Raw genomic sequence first — 26,243 nt, 5'->3', positions numbered from 1 at the left:
AGAAACTTCCAGTTTGTATTAGTGTATGTGGGTGCCTGTATGTCCTTTACATGCTGGCTGTGCATAGCTCCTGAGTCTCTAAAATCACACTGACCAGGTTACAACTCTGGCTCTCCGTCTGTCACTGATGTGTAAAGAGCTGCAGATGTTTGTCTGTTTGACCGATAGCAGTGCTAGCACACACACCCACACACAGAGAGCAGAGAGGCCATGCAAAATCCAACCGAGAAGCCCTTTTCCTGCATTGTGCGGGGGTGTGGTTGCGTTTAATTGTGTTCAGAAGCGTAGCATGAAACTATCAGAAAATGTTTTATTATTTTCTTCTCACCGACGCTCTTCTGTCATTGTTCACAAGCTCGCCCGACCACCGCGGCACTTGCTCCTTCTCAGCCGTTCAACATTTAAATGTTTGAATGAATTGCTTTAAATTTTGACAGATGCTCGTAGTGACTTGTAAAGCATTACTGCATTTTTAACAGGCCACATTTAAATAAATCAATTCAGTTTGCACAGTAAAAGACAAAAGAGACAAGATTATGAAAACATATACCGTAAAAATATAATGCATCATAAATATTACTCAGTCCTTAAACAACAATGACATGAATGTCTCATAGTAACAACTTTTCTCTAAAGGTTCCAATAGGCTAACTGGTTGATTGCATTTGCATTGTATTTTATTATTTTTTAATCATTCTGAATGTTTTATGAAATTTTGTTGATTGTGGATACATGCAAGCCATCTTTAACATGTAGCTGACCCATTTGCCATATACTTATATACATATACATACTAAGCAACCACAATGGGGAGGAAGAACTCCCTTTTAACAGGAAGACCATTTAAGAAGGCCCAGGCTCAGAGAAGTACAGATGGGTAGAGAAGGATACATATACAAGTATATTTACCAGCAAGTGATGCGGTTTGGTTTCAGACATAGTTTTCTTTACTCATGTCCACATGCTGGTGCTACATGAGTGAAATCTGCACCACAGTAATTCTTTTAATTATAATTGTTATTTTAAAATGAGCACTGATACAAACAACAAAAATAAAGACTTGTGCGTGATCATTTTATACACAAGTGTCTGCTGGAGAAGATCTCACCTTCCACTGTGGTAGGTGGCGGAGCCGAGGCATACTGGTGAGACAGCCGAGGATCCAGGAGAGCTCAGCATGCTCGGACACCTGCAGTGACGAGTGGGGACACATCCAAATGTCAGCATACACCTTTCAATCTATCACCAGGCTGCAATATTAATAATATTACCACTACAGATTAATATGGCTGAATCACAAATATCTACGAACTTGTTGGCTCACCAGTCGGTACCTTATAAGCTGAAGTCATGAAGAGATTTCTTTACACGAAGTCTAACAGAAACCAACACTGTTTTTTACATGTGTACAAGAGCCAACCTCCTGCTGCTGTATACATGCAAACTCCCAAGCACGTTGAACTCACTGCACCGCTTAGTCCGGTTAATTAAAGAAGAGAGCCTAACCTCAGGGAGGCACCAAAGAGATAAACAGAAGAAGTAAATTACGCAGGCAGATTAAACAAACACAGACGGATGGATAAAAAGTCATCCACGGGACAGCTGGGGTGGAGGAAAAGGAGGGTAACTCCCTGGCGCCTCTAAGTGGAAGAGAAGAATACTGCCTTTTTACACCTCTGCCTGTCACACAGGTGCACCCACTCTCACCTGTAGGCTTATACTCATTGTATCAGTTTTTTTAATGTGTTTAATAAGTGGGATACTAACAAATAAATACTGGCAGACTAAAAGCTGACCCAGCCTAAACTTCATACACTGATGCTGGATTTCTATACCTTTATCGATCATTTATTTTAATAATCCTGGCAGCAAATTAGCTACTGGGAAAAGAACTTTGTATATATGGAAAGTAGCGCCCTCTCAGAAGCTCATAACTGAAATCTTTTAATTCAAAATCTATCAAAGCTGCCGTAGGGCCAGAGGCAGGGTACACCCTGCACAGCTCGCCAGGCTAACACATACACACAGACAACCGTTCACTCTCAGTGGAGGTGGGTTGGTTATTCAATTAGAGGATTAAGGAAATGGTTTTTACATGTGGACAAATAAACCACAACACAAAGAGGTGAATGTTAATGCAGTGTAGCTGATGCATCTGGTAGCAGTAAATTAACCCGATGTGAAAAAAAAAAAGCTTCTGTGTCTAACAGCCAGTGTTTGGGGATGCAGGAAATATCCTTGTGCTTCAGCAAATTAAAGTTTATGGACACTGACTATATTGCCATCCTCTCTGTCTCTTGCAGCTTGAAAAGCATTCTGGGGAGCATGATGTCAACAGCAGACAGCAGGGACATAAAGCAGGATTTCAGGCTAGCATGTAGGGGGCCGGTATGCATTACACACTGCAGACAGACAAGAGATGGGACAGATGTCGATGACAACAAAGAGAGGGCAAGGATATGGTTTGAACAGTGCAATAAAACGCTGATATTTAAAAGGCTTAGTAAAAACACAGCCTCCATTCATGCTGTATCGTAAGAAAGCCCCGCAACGAGAGATATGCTAATGTTACGGATCATATCAGCATTAGACTGACAGTAACAGCCATGGCAGCAGCTCCTAAGGCTGCAAAGAAGGGATTTTAGAGAACAGCTAACAGTTGTCTCAACACAGTAAATCCACTTTTCTGGTCAATACTTATAAAACTCAGTGGTATTAAAAAATGAAGTCAATGAATCAGCAGATCCGCAAATCCTCCGAGTTTAGCTCGTCACCAACTCTTTGCATTTTTTCAATTAAGCCCAGTATTTTCTTTGGGCGGCCATCGTATTTTTACATGTGGAGCGGGCGTGTTCAACACGGGGGTCGCCTTGCTGCCAAGTTATGTGGCATGAAGCTAAACAAGAATAAAAATAGGACTCTGTGTTTGTGTGTGTGTGTGAGGAGTGGGTGGCAAAGAAACACAGATGGACTGAACTATCCACACATACACACACACCCACCCACCCAACTTAACTTGTGAGTAAGAAAAGAAAAATACACATGTGGTGTCAGGGGAGAAGCAAACAGCTGTTCTGATTTCTCTCTCTCCATCGTCAGTGTGAGCTCAAGCCTAAATTCGGGGATGATGTGCTGAAGTGCTGCAAATGTTAAGACTTGTCGTTATCCTTCTCAGTTTCTTTCACGTGGGCTAAAGAAGGACTTAATGGCGGTTTGTGTCAGTTTGTGTTTTTACAGGCTCTGTGAATTGGTTGAGCACACATTGGAGATAAGAATCAGGAGCAAGGAAATAAACATTTTGGGGTCTGTCAGCATGTAGGAAGGTAAATATGAGAGTCGACATCACGAAAATAAACCGTTTTTCTTCTTTGAAAAACCAGCAATGAGAGAAGAAGCTGCCCAGCTTTAAAAAACAACAACAAAAAAGACAAAAAAGGGCACTTCTTTTCTTAAACAAACACTGATGTGCTCTCTACTTGATAACCACATGAAATGTGAAAAATAATCTGCAGACATGAGTGTGAAATCTAAATTATATATACATGCAAAGCGCATGTTGGGTTGCATTACTTATCACATATAAATAGTACTTTCTCCACCTGTGAGTATTCATTTATAGACAGAAGTGTATATGCATCCAACACACTATGTAGGGAACTACACAGCAAATATAACACATCATATATATTTATAAACGGCATCAATCAAACATGCCCAACTCACCTGAGACTGCTGGAAGAGTATCGCTTTCTCTGGGTTGATACCGCAGGCCAACAAGCTGGCTGCCATGTCCAGTATGTTACTCTTGAGCTGCGTTGGATCCTGGGGCTGGGTGATGGAGTGCAGATCCACAATGCTGTAGAGGACTGAGGGGTACTGGTCCTGCAGGGACACCCAGTTCTCCAGAGCACCCAGGTAATTTCCCAGGTGGGGCACTCCAGTAGGCTGAATCCCTGAGAATACACGGCCACTTCTTGGAGCCTCCTGGGAAAAAGAAGAAGGAATTTGCTCGAGTTGGCTCTATAGCACTTTGGATTTGATAATGAAATAACATCACGGAAATGTAATTACAAATGATGTCATGTATAATCACATGAGCGATCAAAGATGTTCCACTGTCTTCATCACACCTCTGAACACTAGTCTCTCTTATTTTAGTTTCGCCAAATCACAACAACAGTGGCCGCAAGGTGCAAAAAACCTCAACAATCAGACGACCACCTATGAGCAAGTACTTGGTGACAATGGGAAGGAAAAACTCCCTTATCGCAGGAAGTAATCTCCGGCAGAACCAGGCTCAGGGGGAGGCTGAGACCAGTGAGGGGTGAGGGGAAGGAATAGAGCCAGAAATATCAGAAATATCATCCCTTTTTAGCACATTAACTTCTGTTCTTAAAACAGTGCCTATAACACCAATGTCTCCAGATTAGCGCAACAATGGTTGGTTGACTTTAAAAGTCAAAGCTAAGGCCAAGACAAAAAATCCTTGAAAAGGGAGAAAGTTACCACTAGAAAGAAGCCTGTAGAGACCGAAGTGTCAGTTGGCAGGTTGGGGACCATTAGCAGTCATGCTTGTATTACTAAGATGCTAACTCCATGGCTAGCACCTCTGTTCTCTCCCAAACACATCCAGCACAAAGAATGCATCACCTCATTGGCCAACAATATCACTTACAACCATCCAACCAGCTTCAAAGCCTTTCATTACCATAACAGAAAGCTGCACAAAAAGGGGGGGATAAAAAAAAAACAGCATAAATACATCACATATAACAACAGCAGCCCACCATAGAGTAAGGGTTTTTTCTATAATTAAAACAAGGACCTTATTTTAGAGACAGCAGCAGGGTCTCAACACTCACCAATTGAAACAGGGAGATCAGTATTTGTGGTTGTACCACTGGACTAAAACTATATTTCTCTTCCTGCAGAGTCTGACTGGGGCCAAACACCTCATTTCTCCTGGCATCAGTCGGCTTCACTGAACCTTGGCTTTCAATTAGCCTTGCTAGGCAAGAGTCTTAACCTCTGCTTGTGCCACCACACGATACAATTAGAGGGCAAGCAGAGTGGCACCTGTTATGACACATGAAACCACGCTGGCATCCAAAACTAGGGCTTTTTGACCAAAGCCGTTACACAGTAGATTAGGGCTTCAACAGAGCAGAAAGACACATGAACACAGACTGGAACTGTTTTTGTTGGTCTGGCAGAAAGACAAAATCTTTGGCGCTTTGGTAATACACATAACAGCCCACAGTGGAGACAAGGATTCAGTTCCCGGCAGAAGTGGCTTGGATGAATGCTCAAGGTAGATAAAAAGAACCACCGCATGCCTGAGGACTAGACCTTTGAGGTCTGCAGGATGACTCCGTGGCCAGAAATACCTGCCAATTGCCTGCTTTAGAAAAAAAGGAAGGTTCATGGGCTGTATTGTTACAGGTGTGTTATTACCTGTGTACCAAAATACAATGGAATGCAAATCTGGAAGTCTAGTTTTAAATAACTACATGGATCCATGAATTTAATCTACAGGACTTTACACAAGGTGATGTGTATGGCTCAAGCACCTCAATCCACCAATAGTAGGTAACTGTAAGCTAGTAACAGTACCACTGCAATATATTAGGAATGTGTGTTTAATGAACAGTCTGTGCATTAAAGTTGCTAGATGATCTCTAATTGTTTAACTGTTAATGCCTGAAGAACCTGCATTGTTTTTGTTGTAGGATCCCCCCACTATACCAACACATAGGGGTCTTATTGGATGGAAAGTGGAGGCTGTACTTCTGTGTTCAGGATAAAAATTGTCCTACAAATATGCTCTGAATATGCTGGCAAGAAGCAAAGGAAGAGATTCAGCAGCAGACAAATCAATCTTACCACAAGATCCATTTAGAAGGTGCTATAGTTTTCAGTACTGGACCGCGGATTGGATTCTCCCCACTTATTACTACCTCCGTATGCTCCAAGTTATGTCTATCCAAAACCTCTGAAAATGAAACTTGTGCTAAACTGTCAGATTTTATGTAATAACCTCGCAGTCGTTTTCAAAGAAAATATGTTATGCTTTATATGAGATAGCACTGATGGGTTGTAAACAGCAACACCTAGACGTTTGACTGAAGAGCCCATTTTAAAACTCCCCCCAACCCCACAAAGCCCACAGGATCTCCGCGTTATCGCCTCAAAATCTGACTGGCGATCATATGTTCCCCAGCTGCACTTTTCAAGGTTATTATAACTAATCATTAAAACCTGAAGTTTTCAGAGGATATCCTCTTCAGTCACCGCTCAGAAATCAGTTATCTTGACAGCTTGCTGAACTAAATCACATTCAATCTGACTGAGGGACAGGCTCACCACAGCATCTGAGATCAGATAACAGTTGCTCTCTCACCGGCGTAGCCCAGAGGTTCTACATCTTTAAACCCTGAGGGATCGAATAACAACTGCTGGGAGGCCAGCGTTGGTCCACAAAGTCTCCATCTACTGGCCTGAGGGAGCAGCTTTCCACCCAGCGAGAGAGAGGCAGGAAGGAACTGGGTGCTTATGTCATTACCGACAGGGTAATTGCGCTGGAGTGCCATTGATGCTGAGAGCCTCTTAAGAGGTGTCAGGATTGATTTGGGTGCGGACGGGACCCAGAGTCTGGCTCATGTGTGTTCTCACCTCGAGCTGACATGCCAAACGCATGTTCCCTCCCCTTCTGCTCCGGCCCCCAGGGGAGGCCATTAGCCATGCAGACATGGTAATGGTGTCATTTGAGCCAATCGAGTGTCAAATGAGAGTCAACGCCACAGCTAACTAGCCACTGGGCAATCGTGGGCTATCGCGCTTTAAGCCACTTTGCCAGACACCTCTGTGTTACTTTTGGTCTGAGGAAAGTGTCTTTAAACACATGCCACTATAGCTCTTGGAGGAGAAAGTAACCTACGCAAGTAAGTAAATCAACTAGAGCACGATGACAGAGGCGACAGCAAACGCTGTAAAGCAATTAATGTTTGTAATGAATACTGCGCTGCAAAGCCAACAGCAATAAAATATTATCAACAAGCACACTTTTGCCACGCACGATATTAAATTCAATAACTTGTGAAATACTTGTATAGTGCTTGACCTTACATCTTTAAATGACTCCCAGTGGTATGTTAGACAATTTCCAGTAAGATAAATCAGATATATTTCTTACTCTAAACCAGATTTAAACATGTTAATAAAGACCTGAAACCATCATAAAACAGTGCTAAAGTTTGGCCATTTACAAAATGCTAGAAATCACAAGTTATTCTATTTTACAATATCACCTCTGCCACAGAGCTTATGTGTTTCATAGCATTTACCAGCATGTATTTGTCTGTAATCACAGTGGTCAGAGGGCCGGTGGCGCCAGTGTCCGGCAGCCTCGCCTCTGTCAGTGCGCTCCAGGGCAGCTGTGGCTACAACGTAGCTTGCCATCGCCAGTGTGTGAATGTGTGTGTGAATGGGTGAATGACTGAATGTAGTGTGAAGCGCTTTGGGGTCCTTAGGGACTAGAAAAGCGCTATACAAATGCAGGCCATTTGTATAGCGCTCGAAAAGTTTTGAATGAATTATGATAAAACTTTGTAGGGGTGTAGAGCGGGATCGTGTTTACAATCTTACATCCACCAAAGGCCTTCAAGGTCAGTTTAATATTTTACTGGTCTAAACTGGAAAAAGCCTTAAAACTCAGAAACTATGATTCTTACAATATGATGTCACATTTTACCCCTCCAACAAAGTCAATAGATTGATCTGAAGCTCATTCAGTTCAGTTCTATTTATACAGCGCCAAATCACAACAACAGTCACCTCAAGGCGCTTTATAGCGTAAGGTGGACCCTACAATGATACATACCCACCTCATGAGAATATGATTCTTATGATTGTAATAATAATATACATTTTGTTATGTACATTACAGTAACAGGTCTTAATCATTTAAATACACAACAATTTGAATACATGTGCAATGTGCCTTCCCTGAATAATTTTTTAATTAAATGAAACTTGTGATCAAAACCTTTTTTTTTTTTACTTATTCACATATTTATTATTAAATAATTCAAGGAACTGCACTAAACACTGAAAATAGATACACGTACTATATCTACAAAGATAAAAATTATAAAAGAAAATATTTATATTCAAAATTGTGCATGTTAAAATATATTTCAACAGGGAAAATAATAAAAGCTGCAATTTGCAATTGTTTTTACTACACTACAAACTTCTCAAAGTACATTTAAAAGACCAGAGAGCGAGCTGCCTTGGCAGAGGTTTTGCACTCTTGAGGTGCTTCTTGTTGTGTTCTTTGATCATTTCTTTCTGAGGGAAATAATATTTTGGACCAAATGTTGTGTTTATTCCTTTATTTGAAAATGGAACAGACACTCTCTGTGGGTTGAAATATTCCAAAAACTAAACTAAACTAAAAAAAAAAAAAAAACACTTTCAGCCACCAAAGTGAAGGAACTCTGGCCAGCTGGCCTTACAACACTGCCGTCCCTGGAGTATGGCAGATGGTGTCTGGCTCACATATTGTCAATTCAAGAAAAAACAAAAATCAAAAAGAAAACTAATTGAGACGAAAGACTGAGTGACAGCAGACGTTAATTCTTAGTTAACAAATGAAACACTTCCTTCTTGTCCAGTTGCTGTTTTATACAAGCAAACCTCTGTTGAGCAGTGTTATCTGTCTTCTTCTGTCTCCTTCTGCCTCATTCTCATAATTGCTGGATACCTGCTGATGACACGGAGCAGACACGGAAAATGCTGGCCATTCTCGTCTCATATTTTTACACCGACAGGAGCGCGGTGCTTTCAGACCGCACCGTCGCAAAGGCGACGAAAGCTTTCTTCATCCACGTCTGCCATATGCTAAATGCATTACGCACCATGTGTGTGTGACATTAACGCCAACAGCTAGAAGGTTACATACACTAAAAAGGCCATGCTTTCACACTTGCACTACCTTTCCGGGAATGTGTGTTCATTTGTCCGCGTGTGTGGTATTATCCGTAGGGATAGCGATCATGTGCAAACAGACATATGTCCACACGTGTAGTCTATGCCTACATCAACATCAGTGAAGCTGTGAAGGTGTCTGTCCATGTGAATTTGACAGCTCACATCAAGTGGAAAGAACACTATCAGCCAGTCTATCCAAAACAGTAACATGACTTCGATCCCATCCACAAGCTGCGTTATTAAATGGAAAACAACTGTCACAGGCGCCACTTCATTCCAATCATTTGAAGACGAGGAGAAATCAGTGATTGGTTTCCCACAGTTTAATAGAAAGTCTCATTCCAGGAAAATTTCCGTCTTCTCTCCAAAGTATCCCGCAGCACTGGAACAACTGCATATTGGGAAATGACAAATATTGGATTCATCATTTGACTGAGTGCGAGCTACAATGAAATTACACCCTTAACGAGGAATGTGTAAAATGACAGATAGCAGTGGGAGCAGATGCATAAAAGTGGATACACAGACTCTGGGCTTGAATCTACAATCATATATGATTTTCCTCTGCTAGATTAAAGGCCATACATATGGATGCTTCCAACTCACATGTAGGCTGAATTGGACAAAGCGTGATCGAAAAGTTTTCACTGTGGAAAACCGTACCCACGTCTCTCCTTCATGGCTGCCTACTTAGAGAGCACTGCAACGTTGTTTTTTGTTTTGTTTTTTACATTTCCAGCTGATACTATCACACTTTGTTTGCCTTCGAAACGTAGAATAAATGTACACCTCATCTGAAGTCTCGGAGAAAAGCACCCATTCTTTTACACATCATGTCAAGCAGGGTTTTCCTAATTCTCCTTTTTACACATCCCCGGCACTCCTTTATTTAATCTAGACATTAATCATTGCAGACGCACATAAGAGTGCAAACTTCAATTTCTAAACCAATTTCCAGTAGCGAGAAATTCACGCAGACCATTTCCTTTTGTGCTACATGTGAGAATGGCCAACTGCGCAGAATTTATGCTTTTGTTACTTTTGTTCACTAAAGCTGCTACGTAATCTGAAAAAAAAAGCAAGCCAAAACAGACCACAGGTTCATCATCATCATCATTATTATTATCACTACAACTGCTGCTATCAAGCATTTGTAGCTTCCAGCTAGTGTGACCCGACAGTCTCGAACTAGCTATGTTATTAATCATAGCCATGGTTTTGGTTGAGCTAAAACTTGCATAACACCTCATTTCTCTTCTCAGATCTCCTCCAGACTGCTTTTCAGAGCTCATACATCATATCAGAGCCTCAGTGTCCTGGAGTGGTCCACTGATATCTCTCTCACCGTGGAGCCGAGGAGGAGGTACGACAGTCACCGCCTTTTAACTACACCAATTTCAGCACGTCTGAAGGGGAAAAAAAAGAAAAAACACCTCTGGGAGCATCGCTGCTTTCCCTGCTGTGAATTACCATCAGCTCTTTGTGGGCAAGCAAAGTGCCCCAGATCTAACCATGTCTGTGGAGCACAGAGATGGGGCCAAGAATGGAGGATTTTCGCTGCGCTCCTGCTGAGTGTCTTGCACATTGGATCCAGTGTTCTTATTCTGTCCTGGGCACTGCAGGCACCCCATTAACGCCAACATGCTGAAATACACTTTGACACAGAGCCCCTCCCCTCCTTACCCACATATCTTTCTTCATCTCTGTCTACCACTCACTTAGGGACCTGTTAAAGCAGGCGACCGACAGAGCTGCACTTCAGTCAGGTATCAAACAGGAAATAGGGCTTACTGTACTCCCACCATCCTCACCGCTTTTTTCTTGAAAGCATGTGTGTGTTTAGCCAATGTGAGGATACACTCAAATTTGAAACAAAGTCCATATGACCACAGAGAAAATGTGCACACACCATGAAAGGTGTATTAATGAATTTAACTGAAGAAAAGTAAATGAAGTGCTGGATAAAGCAGGGGACAGAAGAACAGGAAAAAATGTTAAAGGAGGAAGCAATATGATTTTTTTTTTTTTTTTAAATCAGACTGTCCAGTCAAAGGCATTTTTTTCCTTTTTTCCCCCCATTGAGTGGGTTGCAGGGGCAGCAGAAGAGAAGGCCCAAAAGGAGCAATTGATTAAATCTGTGGTTGACGTGTGGGACAGGTGAGATTGATGAGGTTCCTCTGAGCTTCACACTGTGCAGAGAGCGGGGCTACAGGAACAGAACACTGCAGTGTGGCAGGCCAGGGCTCAGGGCCCGCTCGCGCCGTGGGGTCCCTTGGCTGATTAATGGGACTGGAGGCCCTTCAAAAACAGCACTCCCCGCAGACAGGGCTCAACAGTGCTCCAAAAATAACCAAGCAGCAGAGGCAGCTCCGGCCTCCAGTCCTAAATGTCTGCAGCTTCTGAAGAAACCAGACTTCAGTATAGCCTGGGGGGAGATCATCAAGAGGAGCGCTGCCTACTTAAGACAGGAAACTTGGATCTGGCTCATTAGAAACTAAACATTTAATGACTTTTCTAGTTTATGGGAAGTGACAAACACTGACAGCCGATAGTGTATCAATGACAGTGTCCTATTAGGTGCTGATGTTATTATACATAACACGTGTGAAAGATGGTTAATCCAAAGAAGCAGAAACTTCACACCATTTAACATTAAGGCCCATAATAAAACATCTTCCTAACACAGATTTAAAAGACTACTTTTGAATACTTTAGAAATTTTTAACAACATTCCACATCTCAGTGTTTCCCACAAACCTCCATTTGATTTCCTGGCAGCAGAGCAGGGAAGGATACATGCACAGGTGGATGCATCTTTTGCGCACCATCACACTTCCTTAAAATAATTAATAAAAGAATTAAACAGTTTTCTTTCGCAAATGTAAGTACAGATATTTTGTGACAAATAAACAACACAGAAATGATCAGCTGCCTCTTTATTGAGATGCCCAACCCACAGTTTTGGTTAGAAATTAGCTAGGATATGTGAATAGCTCTCGTTGCCTCATTGAACTTGAACCAATGGCACATAAACCAGTCCTGCAGCTGCTGCAGGTCCTGTTTAGATTCCCCTCCAGTTCACAGCACATCTGCAGAGCAGAATAGGGCTGCCACGATTAGTCGACTAGTCACGATTACGTCGACTATCAAAATCGTCGACGACTAATTTAATAGTCGACACGTCGTTTGAAGCTTTGTAAGATCACAAAAGACGCAGGAATAAGTAGTAGGATTTAAGAGTGTAATAACGGACTGAAACAGAAGATGGCAGCACTGCATGTACAAGGATGCCAGCTGCCGTTAAACCCCGAAGAAGAAGAAGAAGAAGCTGTGTCCCAGAATTCATAGCGCGGCCCAGCTTAGTTTCCAACAATGGCGGCAGCTAGTAAGTTTTAATATTACGCTTATTATTCTTTCTGGGTCACAAAATAAACGTTTAACATATTTTCAGGTGAGAATGTAGCTGTGGAAACTTCAAATATCTGCTCAGTTTATCAGGACACCACATATTTTCAAAAGTGCTCCGAAGTTTTCGGAGACGTCTGTTACCCACTAGCTCGATAGCTAGCCGGGGGCAAGGTCACTAGCGCTGTGAGAACACCGGACTCCCGGCAAATCGCGTCTTTCGCTACTCAGGTTAAACATGATATATAAGTCACTTAGATAACTTAAAAATGTTATAGTTTGGCTTTTTCAGTATTTTATTTGTTCCTGAGTAAATCGGTTTGGCTGAGATTAAAGTTATAGTTTTTAAACAGCTGAATAAACATCAAGCAGACAGCTGATTATCAGAAGTGTGAGATGCTGGAGAATCTACTCCGGTGTCCTGTTATATTTTAGATAGCAAGGAGTTTATTAAACTCCACCGAAACAATCTGCAAATTTCATTCAAATTTAATAAACTATCATCTTGTCTTTATTTTTAGTTAGTACAGACCGTAAACACTTAAAGCTGTAAGCTAATGATAGTTATATAAGAGCAGATACTGCTGGTGCAATAAGCTGTACGTTTTACGTCCAATGGATTTGATTAGTCGACTAATCGCAAAAATAATCGGTGACTAGTCGACTATCAAAATAATCGTTTGTGGCAGCCCTAGAGCAGAACAACGTCTACTTCACTGAAACTCAAAAAAATGGGAAGCGTTGGGGATAGCTGATTAGCAGTAATTGAAATTAAGATTGAAGGGATGATAATTTGTGATGAAAACTAGTCATTGGGCAACTGTTCCTTCTGTTTATACAATTCAGGATCGTGGAGGGGGCGCAATTTATTAACACCAATTAACCTTAAGTGTATGTCTTTGGACTGTGGGAAGCAGCTGGGAGAATACGCAAACTCAAAATTTACTGGCTAGCCATTAAATCTGAACCCAAGAACTTCTTTCTCTGACATGATGGTGCTAACCACTGCATTGCCAACCTTCCCATCTCTTGGATGTATGTAACATCTACAGCTATATGACCAAGGGGTAACTTGGGTTAGAAACCAAATCTCCACTGCAGATAGTAATTTCAACTAGCCAAGCCTGTGGATGAGGAAATGAGCATAATATATACAAAAATCAAAAATGTATCATTTATAATACATCTTTTCTAAAAAAAATAAAATAAAATAGACGTTAATAATCATTTTATGTGTGATGATGTTGGAAAAAAAAAGGTTTCATTCAGACTGTTCACCCCATAATTAAAGAGAAAGCACACACACACACACACACACACACACACACACACACATATATACTAAATAAACTATGATCAGAGTAAGATGAAATTGAACCTGTTGTAAAGACATAAAGCACCGTTTTTCATGCAACACTGTTCACAAATCTTTCAGACTAAACAGTGGGCGCATGAACTTCATGGACCAATCAAATACTAAAAATGCAGAGCAGCTTTGCATTTGTATTTATCAAATAATGAGGTAGCATGGCAGCATCAGACAAACACACCAATGCAGTTTTTTGGAGGGGGAAGTTCAGCTCACCTTTCACTTTAAATGCTTCTAGACAGAATAAGATCGCTAACCATTCACAGCAAACTATTTAGCATCCTAATTTTAATATAATAAAAGGTTATCATTCTCACAAAAGATGAATCAATCCAAAAGCAGGATCACTGACTACAACCCAGCTCAAGTTCAGCTTTGCTAGAGCCAAACCAGTTTGCCTACAAAAACGATCCCATGAGCAGCAGCTGTGCACAGCTGGGAAACTTCGTTTATATTGCAATTTTTTCACTCTTACATAAACACATTTATACCAGAGCTACTTACTTCCATGCTTTGGCTCTGTTCAAGCCATTTGAAATAGCTTCATTAAACCATTTCCTTCCCTTTCAATGTTGACAATGGATATGTTTAATTTCATTTCACTTGCTGGAAACAAATGACTGACAGGAACTCAAAAAGAAAAACAAGTAAGCGTCACAAGACAGCAAAAACCTAGCCAGCGCACACGTCATAAATTTAACAATATGTAATTAAAGTAACACTCAGGGTGAACCTCCACCTCTGAAGAGTGCAGTCATTTCCGTCTCCAAAGGCAGTGTCTCTCGATTTGAGTGCGACTCAAAAGACACAATATCAGATACTCGTTTGGTTTTAATTAAAACTGTCAGAAGCTTGGGAAAAAGTGCTGCAGACAGCACAAGCTGAAGCATGGAAGAACTAGTAAGATTTGTCAGGTACCACTGTGGGCACGTCTGTGGAGCGACTCTGTAATTCGACTTAGCTATATGAAATTATCCAAACGAATACGCTGACATATGGGATTGCTTTAAGAGACGGGTAATGTGCGCGGCATCTGAGTGAGGGCCCCGGCTGCAGAATGATTACGACAGACCTAATTACACAGGAGGGACTGCTGAGAATTAGCGGGCTTTTCTGACAGTTGAAAATAAATAGGGCAGTTAATGAACATCCTCAAAGGAGAGACTGTGTTTCCGCGCTCTCGCAGGCCCCTCCCGTGTGGTGTGGGAACAGCTCTAATGGTTTTAACTGACACTCGAGTAAGTGAACGTGGAGTCAAGGAGAACGGAGAGAAAAATTAGAAGTCACTTCCACTTTCCTGGAGCTGGGGGCTGACATGACTGATATCAACCAATAACAGGAGCACAGGCCGGGGATGCCTGGACAGGGGAGGAACATATTTACAAGTGATGTGAGGCTGGAGGTAACTCCGCTGTAGAGCAGGGGTCCCCAATCCCAGTCCACGAGGGCCGGTGTCCCTGCAGGTTTTAGATGTGTCCTTGATCCATCACAGCTGATTTAAATGGATAAACTACCTCCTCAACATGTCTTGAAGTTCTTCAGACGCCTGGTAATGAACTAATCATGTGATTCAGGTGTATTGACCCAGGGTGAGAGTTAAAACCTGCAGGGACACTGGCCCTCGCGGACTGGGATTAGGGACCCCTGCTGTAGAGTTACAGTAGAAATATTTCAGTGCTATCCAAACAAATCTGCAGTTTCTCAAGTGCAAAGATACAAAGATTTATATATAAAGATTTGCTTATTTTTAACTGAGAACTGTTTTTTTTTGTTGAGGACAAAAAAAATAAAAAGCTATCACAGTACCTCTAAAAGCTAGTGTAAGACAATATATACTGTATTAAAAATTACTTAATGCCTCTTTTTCATTTAATTTAGACACATAAAAACTTAACAGTAAATATATCGAGTTAGACAGAGCTCCACTGATGTACCAGCTATCTGATATTAACGATATTGAATTTTTAAAACAGCCTATAACAGAAAAAATGTAATTAAAAACTAAAGACACAGGACGAAAACTATTTATTGATGTTATGACTGTTGATGTTGCATAGTTCCTCCAACAGAGGGCGCCCTGCAGTGTCCCTGTGTTTGGAGCGCCACAAACACGACAACGAGCTAATCCAAGCAGAGCCCGCTGAAGCATAAACAAGTTATTTTTAAACTGTATTTTCATATCGTTTTACGAAGGTCTCATAAATTTTGGGAAATTTGTTTGTTTCTTATGTCTGAAAAGAAAAGAAATAACATCGGCCAATATCTTGGATTTTTAAATCATTAAATACCTGTGATACCTCGTCTCATGTGCTTGTAATGAGTAAGACACCTGGCTAAGGAACTCACAAGATGAAATAAAAATAAATAAAGAAAATATAGATATACTTTACTTATTTCGAAAGTTCTCATAAAAAAAAGAAGTAGTGAAAAAAAACAATGATGGCATAAAAGTGGTTTAGTGTAACAGTGTTTTAAGAGTTGTAACAGTGCAAAGTTGAAATAAGTGATTATAATGAGAAAACAGATGATTCCCTGTTAGATGTGTTACGCTGTACAGACGTAGCTTGAGCCCTTTAGAAAGCTTCTCTGCTGCATGTCCAGCAAGTGGTGGCACAGTGGTTAGCACTGTTGCTGCACAGCAAGAAGGCCCTGAGTTCAATTCAGGCCGGGGTCTTTCTGTGTGGAGTTTGCATGTCCAAAGACATGCAGTTTCTGGGGATAGGTTAATTTTTTTTATTAATCCTTTATTTATCCAGGTAAAAAAATCTCATTGAGATTAAAAATCTCATTTCCAAGAGAGACATGGTATCATGGCAACAAAAGTCACATACCACATAGGTATATAACATTTAAAATTCAGACCTTCCCAAAGTGTGGGGCCCGCCCCCTAGGGGAGGCGCAGAGCCATTGCAGGGGAGGCTCGGAATGAAAAGGGGGGAAAAAACAAAACAAAAAAACAACAACAACAACAACAACGCTTGGACACTGCTATCACGGGCGCCCACACAAACGCAAAGCAGGAGATGAAGCATCGCTGAATATGTTTCCAAACCAACTTCATTCTAAGCCAAAGACTAGAAAATATGGTGAAGCAAATCTTCCCTACAGAATTGGTTTTCCCCTTCGTAGGGAGCAGCGCTGGGCTCTTCAAATCATGGACAAACAGGATCCCACATTCTTGATTTTTAGTTCACAAACACTTGTTGTAATAACTAAATACTTTGGAGATATTAGCTCTTTATACAGTAAAGTTATAGTGGGATACAAATAACATCAGGCTGATCCTGCCACGATTTATTCCCCCTGTCTAAATCACGGACAAACAGGATCCCACAGCCGTTTATGGTTTTAAACCCATTTTGCACAGGGAGGCATTTTTTGAAAAATGTATTGATAGCAATGTTGAATATTATTACACAGGAAAAAAACAACTACATGTAAAATAATCACACCGTGACGCCTCTGCCTTTGTAAACGGAGGGACAGTAACTGTGTGTGTATGTAAGCGTGTAAAACCTGCAGATAGTCAGATTAACAGTATTTTGTTTCTGCAATTCCTCTCATGTAAACAATAACGTGGCGCACAGCGTGACGTGAAAAAAGGCACATCCCTTTGACGTTGCGTGACGAACTCTGTATTCCTCGTCCACACGGAAACGCAAAAAAGGAGTTTTAAAAATCTCAGTTTTCGGTTGTAAACACCGTTTACGTGTGGACGAAACAGCTGCGTTTTCAAAAATACCCGTGTAGGTGCGGACGCAGCGTAAAAGAGTTAGTACCGTATTTTCACGACCATAAGGCGCACTTAAAAGTCTTAGATTTTCTTCAAAAAGTACGGCGCGCCCTATAGCGCAGTGCGCCCTGTGTGTTGTAAGGAGGACGTAGTAGAGAACACCATGAGAACGCTAAAGGGTGAAGTGTGGGCGCAACCCTGAAAATGGCAACGAGACACGCTTATGAAGCACAGTTTAAACTGAAGGCCATCAGCTACGCGGAGGAACATGGAAATCGAGCAGCGGCGAGAGAATTTAAGATTAACGAATCGATGGTTCGCAAATGGAGGAAGCTGGAAAACAAGCTCCGGCAGGTCAAGAAAACGCAGCTGAGTTTCCGCGGACATAAGGCGAGGTGGCCCGAGTTGGAGGAAAGACTCGAGCGGTGGATCATCGAGCAAAGAACGAGCGGGAGAAGCGTTTTGACGGTCACCATTCGGCTAAAAGCAGTTTCACTTTCACTTTTTATGAAACGGTGCCATTTTTCCATCCGGACCTGGACTACGGTAGCGCAGCAACTTCCAGCGGATTATAAGGAAAAGCTGGCCATCTTCCGCTCCTACTGCAGCAAACACATCGGCGACAAAAACATCCAGCCCAGCCACATCACTAACATGGACGAGGTCCCGCTCACTTTTGACATCCCGGTGAGTCACACTGTGGAGAAGCAGGGGACCTGCACGGTAGCGATACGCACAACGGGGCACGAAAAGTCTTCTTTTACTGTTGTGCTTGGCTGCCATGCTAATGGACAGAAACTGCCGCCTATGGTGATTTTTAAGAGAAAGACTTTGCCTAAAGAGAAGTTTCCAGCAGGAATCATCATTAAAGCAAATGAAAAGGGCTGGATGGATGAGGAAATGATGAAAGAGTGGCTGAGGGAGGTGTATGTAAGGAGACCAGGTGGTTTTTTCCACGCATCACCATCGCTGTTGATCTGTGACTCTATGCGTGCCCATCTCACAGCCGATGTGAAAAAAAACTTGTGAAACAAATGAACTGTGAGCTTGCTGTCATTCCGGGAGGCCTGACAAAGGAACTCCAACCGCTGGACATCGGTGTGAACCGCCCGTTCAAAGTAAGGCTGCGAGCGGCCTGGGAGCGATGGATGACCGATGGTGACCACAGTTTCACCAAGAGTGGAAGGCAGCGCCGGGCGAGTTACGCCACAATTTGCGAATGGATTGTAGATGCTTGGGCTAACATGTCTGCTGGCACTGTTGTTCGAGCTTTCGCAAAAGCCGGCATCATTTCCGAGGAGCCGCACGGCACGGAAAGTGACTCTGACAGTGAAGACAGTGAACCTGGCATGTTTGATGGAGATTTAGCGCAGCTGTTCAATTCAGACACAGAGGATGAGGACTTCGATGGGTTTGATTGATGATAAAAACGTGAGTACCAAACTTTGTTTTGCTCCTGCTTTATTTTTAAATACGCACACTTGTGTGCTTGTGTGTTGTTGATGATGACGATTACTGGTAATAAAAATGTGAGTAAGGTACCGAACTCAGGTTTGCTCCCGCTTTATTTTTAAATACGCATACTGTACTTGTATGCGCCCTATGATCCAGTGCGCCTTATGTGTGTGTTAAATACAGTAATGGCACACATAACTGAGACTGCGCCTTTTAGTACAGCGCGCCTTATGGTCGTGAAAATACGGTAGTTTATTTTATTACTACCTGTAATTTATTGCAGTTTACTTGTATTTGCTTAATTGTTTACTAAATGTTTGAGGTGTGAAATAAACCGCAATGGAGCAAAATATGGGTGTGTGTGGTTGGAGGATGTGTTTGTGTGTGTGTGTGTGGGGGGGGGGGGCGTGAACATTTTTCTTGTAAAACAAAGGGGGGAAAGTTTGGGAACCACTGGGTTAATTGATTAATCCAAATTGCTCATAGGTGTGAATGCGGCAGTGAATGTGAGCGCAAATGGTCGTCTGTCCCTGTGTGTTGGCCCTGCGACAGACTGGCGACCTGTCCAGGGTGTACCCCGCCTCTCGCCCTATGTCAGCTGGGATAGGCTCCAGCGCCCGCCGCGACCCTGAAAAGGAGAAGCGGATGGATGGATGGATTACAGTTTGTTAAGTGACCTCCCAAAGAGTCCAATTTGCAGCCAATCACAGGGCCAGCCTTCCCGATGAGTTTATTCAGTTCAGTCATCGCACAGCTCCAATGCTGCTCTGCCAGCAGTCCGCAGCCTAGTACTGGCTGTTGCACATACTGAAGGATCTCAACTTCTTTAGAAACTGCAGCCTGCTCTCCCCCTTTTTGTACGCAGCCTCTGTGTTGCGCATCCAATTCATCACCATGCCGTCCCAGACACAGGCTGTGTAGTTTCCTCTTCCCTCTGAAGACTGGTGTGTAGGCTCCGGGCCTCCAAAGCAATGACAACAACTAGAGTTTTGATCTCAAGACTTAAAACAAAAAAAGACGTTCATCTGCATAATTCCTGAAATAATTTTGGAATTGATGCACTAATCAGCACCACAACTGCATTCTAAGACATTTTATACCTTTCAGCTGCAATGTCTCTCACCACCAAAAAAAGCTGGGAAAAACATGCGTTTCTAACCCGTTCATCCAGCCAGGACTGCAAAAAACAAAGCAAAACAAAAACACATTTTAATTTTAGGCCTTGGCAAGTTGATGTTTCCTCGCTGATATTTGCTTTCCCAAACAGGCATCAAGGAGACCAATATTTAAAAGCAAACCACAGCCGACAAACATTTCTCTCCAAATCAAAAGCATCTGACAAACGGTCGCACTTCATCTTTGTGTCAGTCCGTTGAGGCTCACTGACTTTTTACAGTGCAGAAAAACCTCTAAAAGAGCATCTTGTTTGACGCACATCACACCTCGGAGCATTGTGAGCACGCTCGTGTTTGCACTCGGCCGTCCACATTTGGAGAAAATTAAAACAAATGAAAACCAACACTTCATTTCTGATGTTATTGCTGGTAATGAAGCACCGCTGTGATGCTTTCAGAGTCCCCCCCAGCTTTCCACCCCTTCCTCCCCTCTCGTCGCACACCTTCTCCGGCCCCTCCAGAGACTTTGGCTTAACAAAATACAGACGAGATGGCAGTGAACGCAGATTCTGTGTTACAGCTCGTACATCAACCAGCAGTGGAGTTTTGAGCAGATGGGTGAAGTTTGGAGGTGCACAGTCATGCCAGAACAACTCAATATTTAGGATTGTTGTTACTCTGAAACAAACTGGTTGTTTTTACGTGTGCCAAGGGACTCATCGTTTGCCTTAACACATCATTTGCTTCGCAAGGGCAGCTGCACAATGATAAAAAGCCCTAAGCTGACTTATATTAGGCGTGTTTCTCGAATCCACTGAAGTCAAAAAGGTACACTTAAGGAGTGCTACTGAGGATGTGATGTCACATGCCAGACTAGGAAAATAAACTCCACAAAACAAACTCAAGCCAGACGAGCAAATGAAAACTACTAAAATAGTGAACAAATACAACGTGTTACATCACGGAATAAATCTTCAAACTCATGCAGAAACCAAAAACACACTAAATGACTCTTGATAAGAAAAAAGAAAATGAACTGTGACACCACTAGTTTATATAACTGAGACAACCATGTCTTGCTTGCTTAATTCAATCTCAGTTTACTTCCTCCATTTCCCAGAATCCCTTTCCAACAGGGACTGGGTGAAACTATGTTTTGTTCTAGTCCAAACTACGGCCCCAGCCTCCAATATTCCTCCAGCCAAAGGAAGAATATTGGATGATTGAATTCTTGCACAGAATAAAAATAAACATAAAGTGTAATGAGGCGTTCCAGGTTCAAAACAGATCAGAACATTTTCCCAAATTGTCAGCAGTTGTCCAGATCCACTACTTAGCTTCATCCCAGCCAGTTATAGCCACACTGCACATCATTTTAATCACTTTAGATTGATTTCCAGAATTCCTGTAATTTTTCCAGAATGGGTCTAATTATGAATTTGGAAATTCTAAAAGTAGTTGAATTATCCATCCATCCATCCATTCGCTTCCGCTTATCCTTTTCGGGGTCGCGGGGGGCGCTGGAGCCTATCCCAGCTGTCATAGGGCGAGAGGCGGGGTACACCCTGGACAGGTCGCCAGTCTGTCGCAGGGCCAACACATAGGGACAGACAACCATTCACACTCACATTCACTCGCACATTCACACCTAGTGGCAATTTGGATTATCCAATTAACCTATCCCCACAAGCTGCATGTCTTTGGACGGTGGGAGGAAGCCGGAGTACCCGGAGAGAACCCACGCAAACACGGGGAGAACATGCAAACTCCACACAGAAAGACCCCGGCCTGATGGTGGAATTGAACTCAGGACCTTCTTGCTGTGCGGCAACAGTGCTAACCACCGTGCCACCGTGCTGCCCGTAGTTGAATTAATCAAACTTAAAAAAAAACAAAACACAACAACAACAACAACAATAATAATGCTAAACTTATTACGTTTCAGTACATTTCAGCAATTTAAAGAACAGTTTTTTTTAAAATGTATTTATGAGGTTTCAGTGAGAATATTCATTTCCAGGATGTGGAACCTGAATTTAATATCATCTGTCTTTATTTTCATCCAGAGTGCAACAAAAAGTACAAGTTTTTTTTCTTCTTTTGAACAAGAAGAAATCTAACAGCTGCGACTAAAGAGTGTAATTTAATCATTGCGCCAAAAGGAGTGTCAGTACTTTTCATACTTCATACTGTGTACAGTGACACAGTAGCATGTCATTAGCGTGAAAGCTCTCCGCTGTAAGTAAAGACACACAGGTTGGTAAAGTAATCCACCACAAAAACATTGCTAACAACAAACCTAACCATATACTCATATCACCCTGACCCAGCTGAACGTGGATATTTTAAAAAAGCTAACAAAGGAAAGGTGGCTAAAGCTAACCAGAGCTCAGAGCCAGCCGCAAGCCAGCAGCCTCGGTATAAGCAAAAGATCAAAGTGGCTACAGGAAGATTATTGAGATGAGTGAAAAAGAGAAATGGGTTGATGTCCTGTCATCTAGTGAAGTTCTAAACATCCTAGAAGATGATGTAATTACTGACATTAGCTTTGTTACACAAGTCTGCTGCACCTTCTTTTGTTCGGTAATACATCAGGTGGGTGTAACTCATCTACAGGTAATTTTTTGTACCTTCTGTCAGTAGCTGAACACATTGTTTTCAATTGTTTAAATAAGTAAGAAATTTTTATTCCTAAACCAGATTTAAAGCCAAAGAGCTCTACATTAATATAAAACAGAATAAACAAAAATCTGACACTACATTCACTCACAGTTTACATGAAATAACCCAAATTAATTTCAAATTTGAAAACAGCCACACTGAGGCTGATCTCAGGTCCCTTATGAGATTATTATACAGTTTTGCTGCAACAACAGCACAGGCATCAGCTCCTTATGAAATAAGCTTTGACCACAGGATGATCAGCAGTCTCTGAGAACTCCACTCTTAGAAAGATAAATTGGCCAAGCCCTGAAAAGAACCCTGTCTAAAGAAAATTCTTAATATAGGCAAACATCAAATCATAAAGTAAACACAATAAAGAATCTGGCGTTTTATTGCCAGATTTTGATACTTCTCTTTTAGTTTTTAGAAATCAGTCACATGGTTACAGGAAAAAATAATAAAAACAATGAGTCAGAGTGATGTTTAGGTTCTAATTAGCTTATGGTAGTTTACCTAATGAGAAAGTGTTTTTAATGGGAGTAAAAGAAGAAATAACAAGCACCTGACTAACGTCACAGAAATATCTGTGATGACGGAAATATGGTGATAATGTGACCCAACATAGGTTGTGTCGCCTGTTCGATACATTATGTCAGTTAGATTTGTGAATACATCCTTGTCTGCAAAACAGCACTTCATGGTGCACATGCATGAGACGGACTGGATCGAAATAGGACATATGCGAGGCTGACTAATCTGCAAATTCTCGCCCCTGCCATAATACACCTCTATTGAGTTTTTCCACCTTCCTTGTAAAGAAGAACTACACGTCAAGGTGTTGCTGCAGCACACAGAGCATGTTTAGTGTGAGTTTATTAGAAACGGACACAACACTTAGAAGCCATCTAAACTGCTTCAAAGGGTAATGCACCTGTTAATGTGCATTGGTCATTTATTAGCTGACCTTCTTTGAGTTCTCAACACGAAATAAACACCGAAAGCATCGCTTTCAACGAAACTCTTATCAGAACAGCGTTTATTGCGTATGAATTTTTCACCCACGAAGCTCGTGAATAACTACAAAAGCTTTCTTGCAAAGCATACCTTGTTTTCCGGACGAAGTCCTGCGCAAAGCAACCTTACAGGCGAGTTTAACTTCTGAATGAATCTGGGGAAATGTTTCAAGTTATTCCGCATGGGGAGCGCCATCTTTGATTATAGCTTCCAACTACGGCGGCTGTGAAAGGACAAAAAGGACAGCGGCAATTCAGAGTCAGAGCGTTTTGAAATGTGGTGGCAGGACGGGCGGCCTACGGAGGGAGGTGGAGCCCATATGAGAGCCTAATATTTAATCAGAAGTAAACAGAGATCAGAACTGGTTTGGCAAACACTCAACACAGCCTAAGGTTTATATGCAATCCTTTGCCCTCACTGTATTATACAAAAAGTGGCACCAGCAAGAAATTAAACTTCATTTTGCACCAAGCAACGTTTTAGGATGTGTTACTTTAATTTGTATGTTGCCAAATCACAACAGTTGCCTTAAGACACTTTCTATGGTAAGGTAAGGACCCTAAAAATTAGAAAGAAACCCCAACAATCCCACACCCCCCTGTGAGCAAGCAATTGTCAACAGTGGGAAGGAAAAATGTCATTTCACCAAAAAGCAACCTCCAACAGAACCAGGTTCAGAGAGGGCAGCCATCTGCTGCAAGCATTTGTGGTAAAAGCCATAATTGTACTACTTCAGTAATAGTAAGCTTGCAGAGGTTTTATCATCAAAATATATTTATAATACCTTATTAAGTAAAAACAGCAAAAACAAAAATAATACATAGGGGCATAGAAGAAGAAACCAGCATAACATAGAAATGCTCAAATAAAGTATACTAAATTAAAACTACACTTTACCAATTACTTGAGCAAATGTACCCAACTGAGTTTAGTCACTGGTTATACTGCATCCATAGTCTGATCCTGTGATATTGGGCATTTTAAGGAAAATAAGACTCTTGTCCAGTGATACCAGTGGGGAAAGTGCATGTGCATATTTCCATTACTGAGTACTGCTTGGCCACACAACACACAACAGTGGCCAAGTTAGTAGAATCCAAAATTTTCACTATTAAATAAATGGTAACATGTTATAATATGGCCGATATCTAAGGTTGTAATTCCCCTAATTATTATTTTTTATTACTATGTACTGTTTCATTGAACCTAAAAAGGTCGGTAAAATGAAACCATTATAACAATGAAATAACTGCAATGTAACACTAATTTTTCTGTAAGCAATTTTAGGTATAGCATTAGTCATTTTAAGTAGCAACGTATGTAAATTTAACTAGTGCACAAGTAATTTGCGTAGTGCCCAACTTCTGGGTATTTCACAGGAGACGAGACAGAAATGATACTGTTAGTCATTTCAAGTACTGCTCAAGTAATTTTAATTATGCAAAATTTCGTGGTAATTTTGTGGAAACATAAACAATATTTCCCATCTTGCATTTTATGTATAGAGTACTTCTCGGAGTGTGGGCCATGTTATGAAGTCTTTACATTATTTTTTTTTTTACATTTAAAATTACACAATTAAAAGTGCACTACCTAAAATCATTTACACACTACTTAAAGATACTTGCAGTATAATTATTTCTTTGTTGGTTAACCCCTTATTCTAGTGTAGTTACCTTTAACTATGAGCAGGTAAATAAAGTTAAATTGTAACTTCAAATAAACTTCGATTTAATTGCAGGGGAGCTCTGCCCCAAGATGTAGGCTGTTTTCTAAAGTGTTACCTAAAAAAGAATAGTGAAATATGTAAGTGCAGTTCATTATGATGTTATTTCTTGCTGCCTTTTTTATGCTTTTCATTTAAATTCCAGCAGTTTTTAATTTTAAAGCATCATCTTTCCACCATCTGTTTTAAATTTATATTGGGTTTTTTTTTTCTCAAAAACACTTTCATTTCTTAACACTACTTCTCATTACTAAATGTTTGTCTGACAGCCAACAAAGCAACGAAAGAGAATTTCATGTAATAAGCTGTTGGTTTGATGGGAGTAAGTCTGCATCCAGTTACTCAACATATCAGGAATCTCTTACTTATTAAAAAAAAACCTACAGTTTTGTTTCAGTCTGCCCACTTTTTTGTCTTTCCTTCCCTTAGAAAAAAAACAAATTTTGTTGTTACTATCAACCCGTTTCATTTCAGAAATAAGACTGTATCACTGAGAGGTATAACCATATCATCAGAGTTTATGCTTTTTCACTTGAGGACAGGTTTTTGAATGAAAAAGCTAATTCGCTCTTAGCTCCAATAAAACAGAGATCTAATGGAAATTTAAAAAAAAACACCAAACTGTACAATATATGAGAAAAGTTCATCACTGAGTCTTCCAACTGAAAACAACACAAGACCTTCCTGCCCGTGTGCACCAGCTGCCTGTGCAGAGCTACAGTATATGCATGTCTGTGCCTGTGCAGCTTATGGAAGAGAAAGATATGCAAT

General features: G+C 41.3%; 1 protein-coding gene across 1 annotated transcript in view; it reads right to left on the bottom strand.

Moving 5' to 3' along the window:
• The window catches only part of wars2 (tryptophanyl tRNA synthetase 2, mitochondrial), a 31,660-nt gene extending 7,719 nt beyond the window's left edge, over positions 1–23,941 (bottom strand). Inside the window, exons 1-3 of the mRNA XM_085374877.1 lie at positions 23,837–23,941; positions 3,724–3,984; positions 1,109–1,189 (exon numbers count right to left, since the gene is read on the bottom strand). Of these exons, the coding sequence (XP_085231003.1) occupies positions 1,109–1,189; positions 3,724–3,984; positions 23,837–23,941 (447 nt within the window). The remainder of the gene's footprint in view (positions 1–1,108; positions 1,190–3,723; positions 3,985–23,836) is intronic.
• Between the last annotated feature and the right edge of the window lie 2,302 nt (positions 23,942–26,243).

Source organism: Diplotaxodon limnothrissa, linkage group LG16, assembly GCF_057381915.1.
Source record: "Diplotaxodon limnothrissa isolate DT_005_m linkage group LG16, D_limnothrissa_male_GT1.1, whole genome shotgun sequence".
Lineage (NCBI taxonomy): Eukaryota > Metazoa > Chordata > Actinopteri > Cichliformes > Cichlidae > Diplotaxodon > Diplotaxodon limnothrissa.
This window is presented reverse-complemented; position numbering and strand designations above follow the sequence as displayed.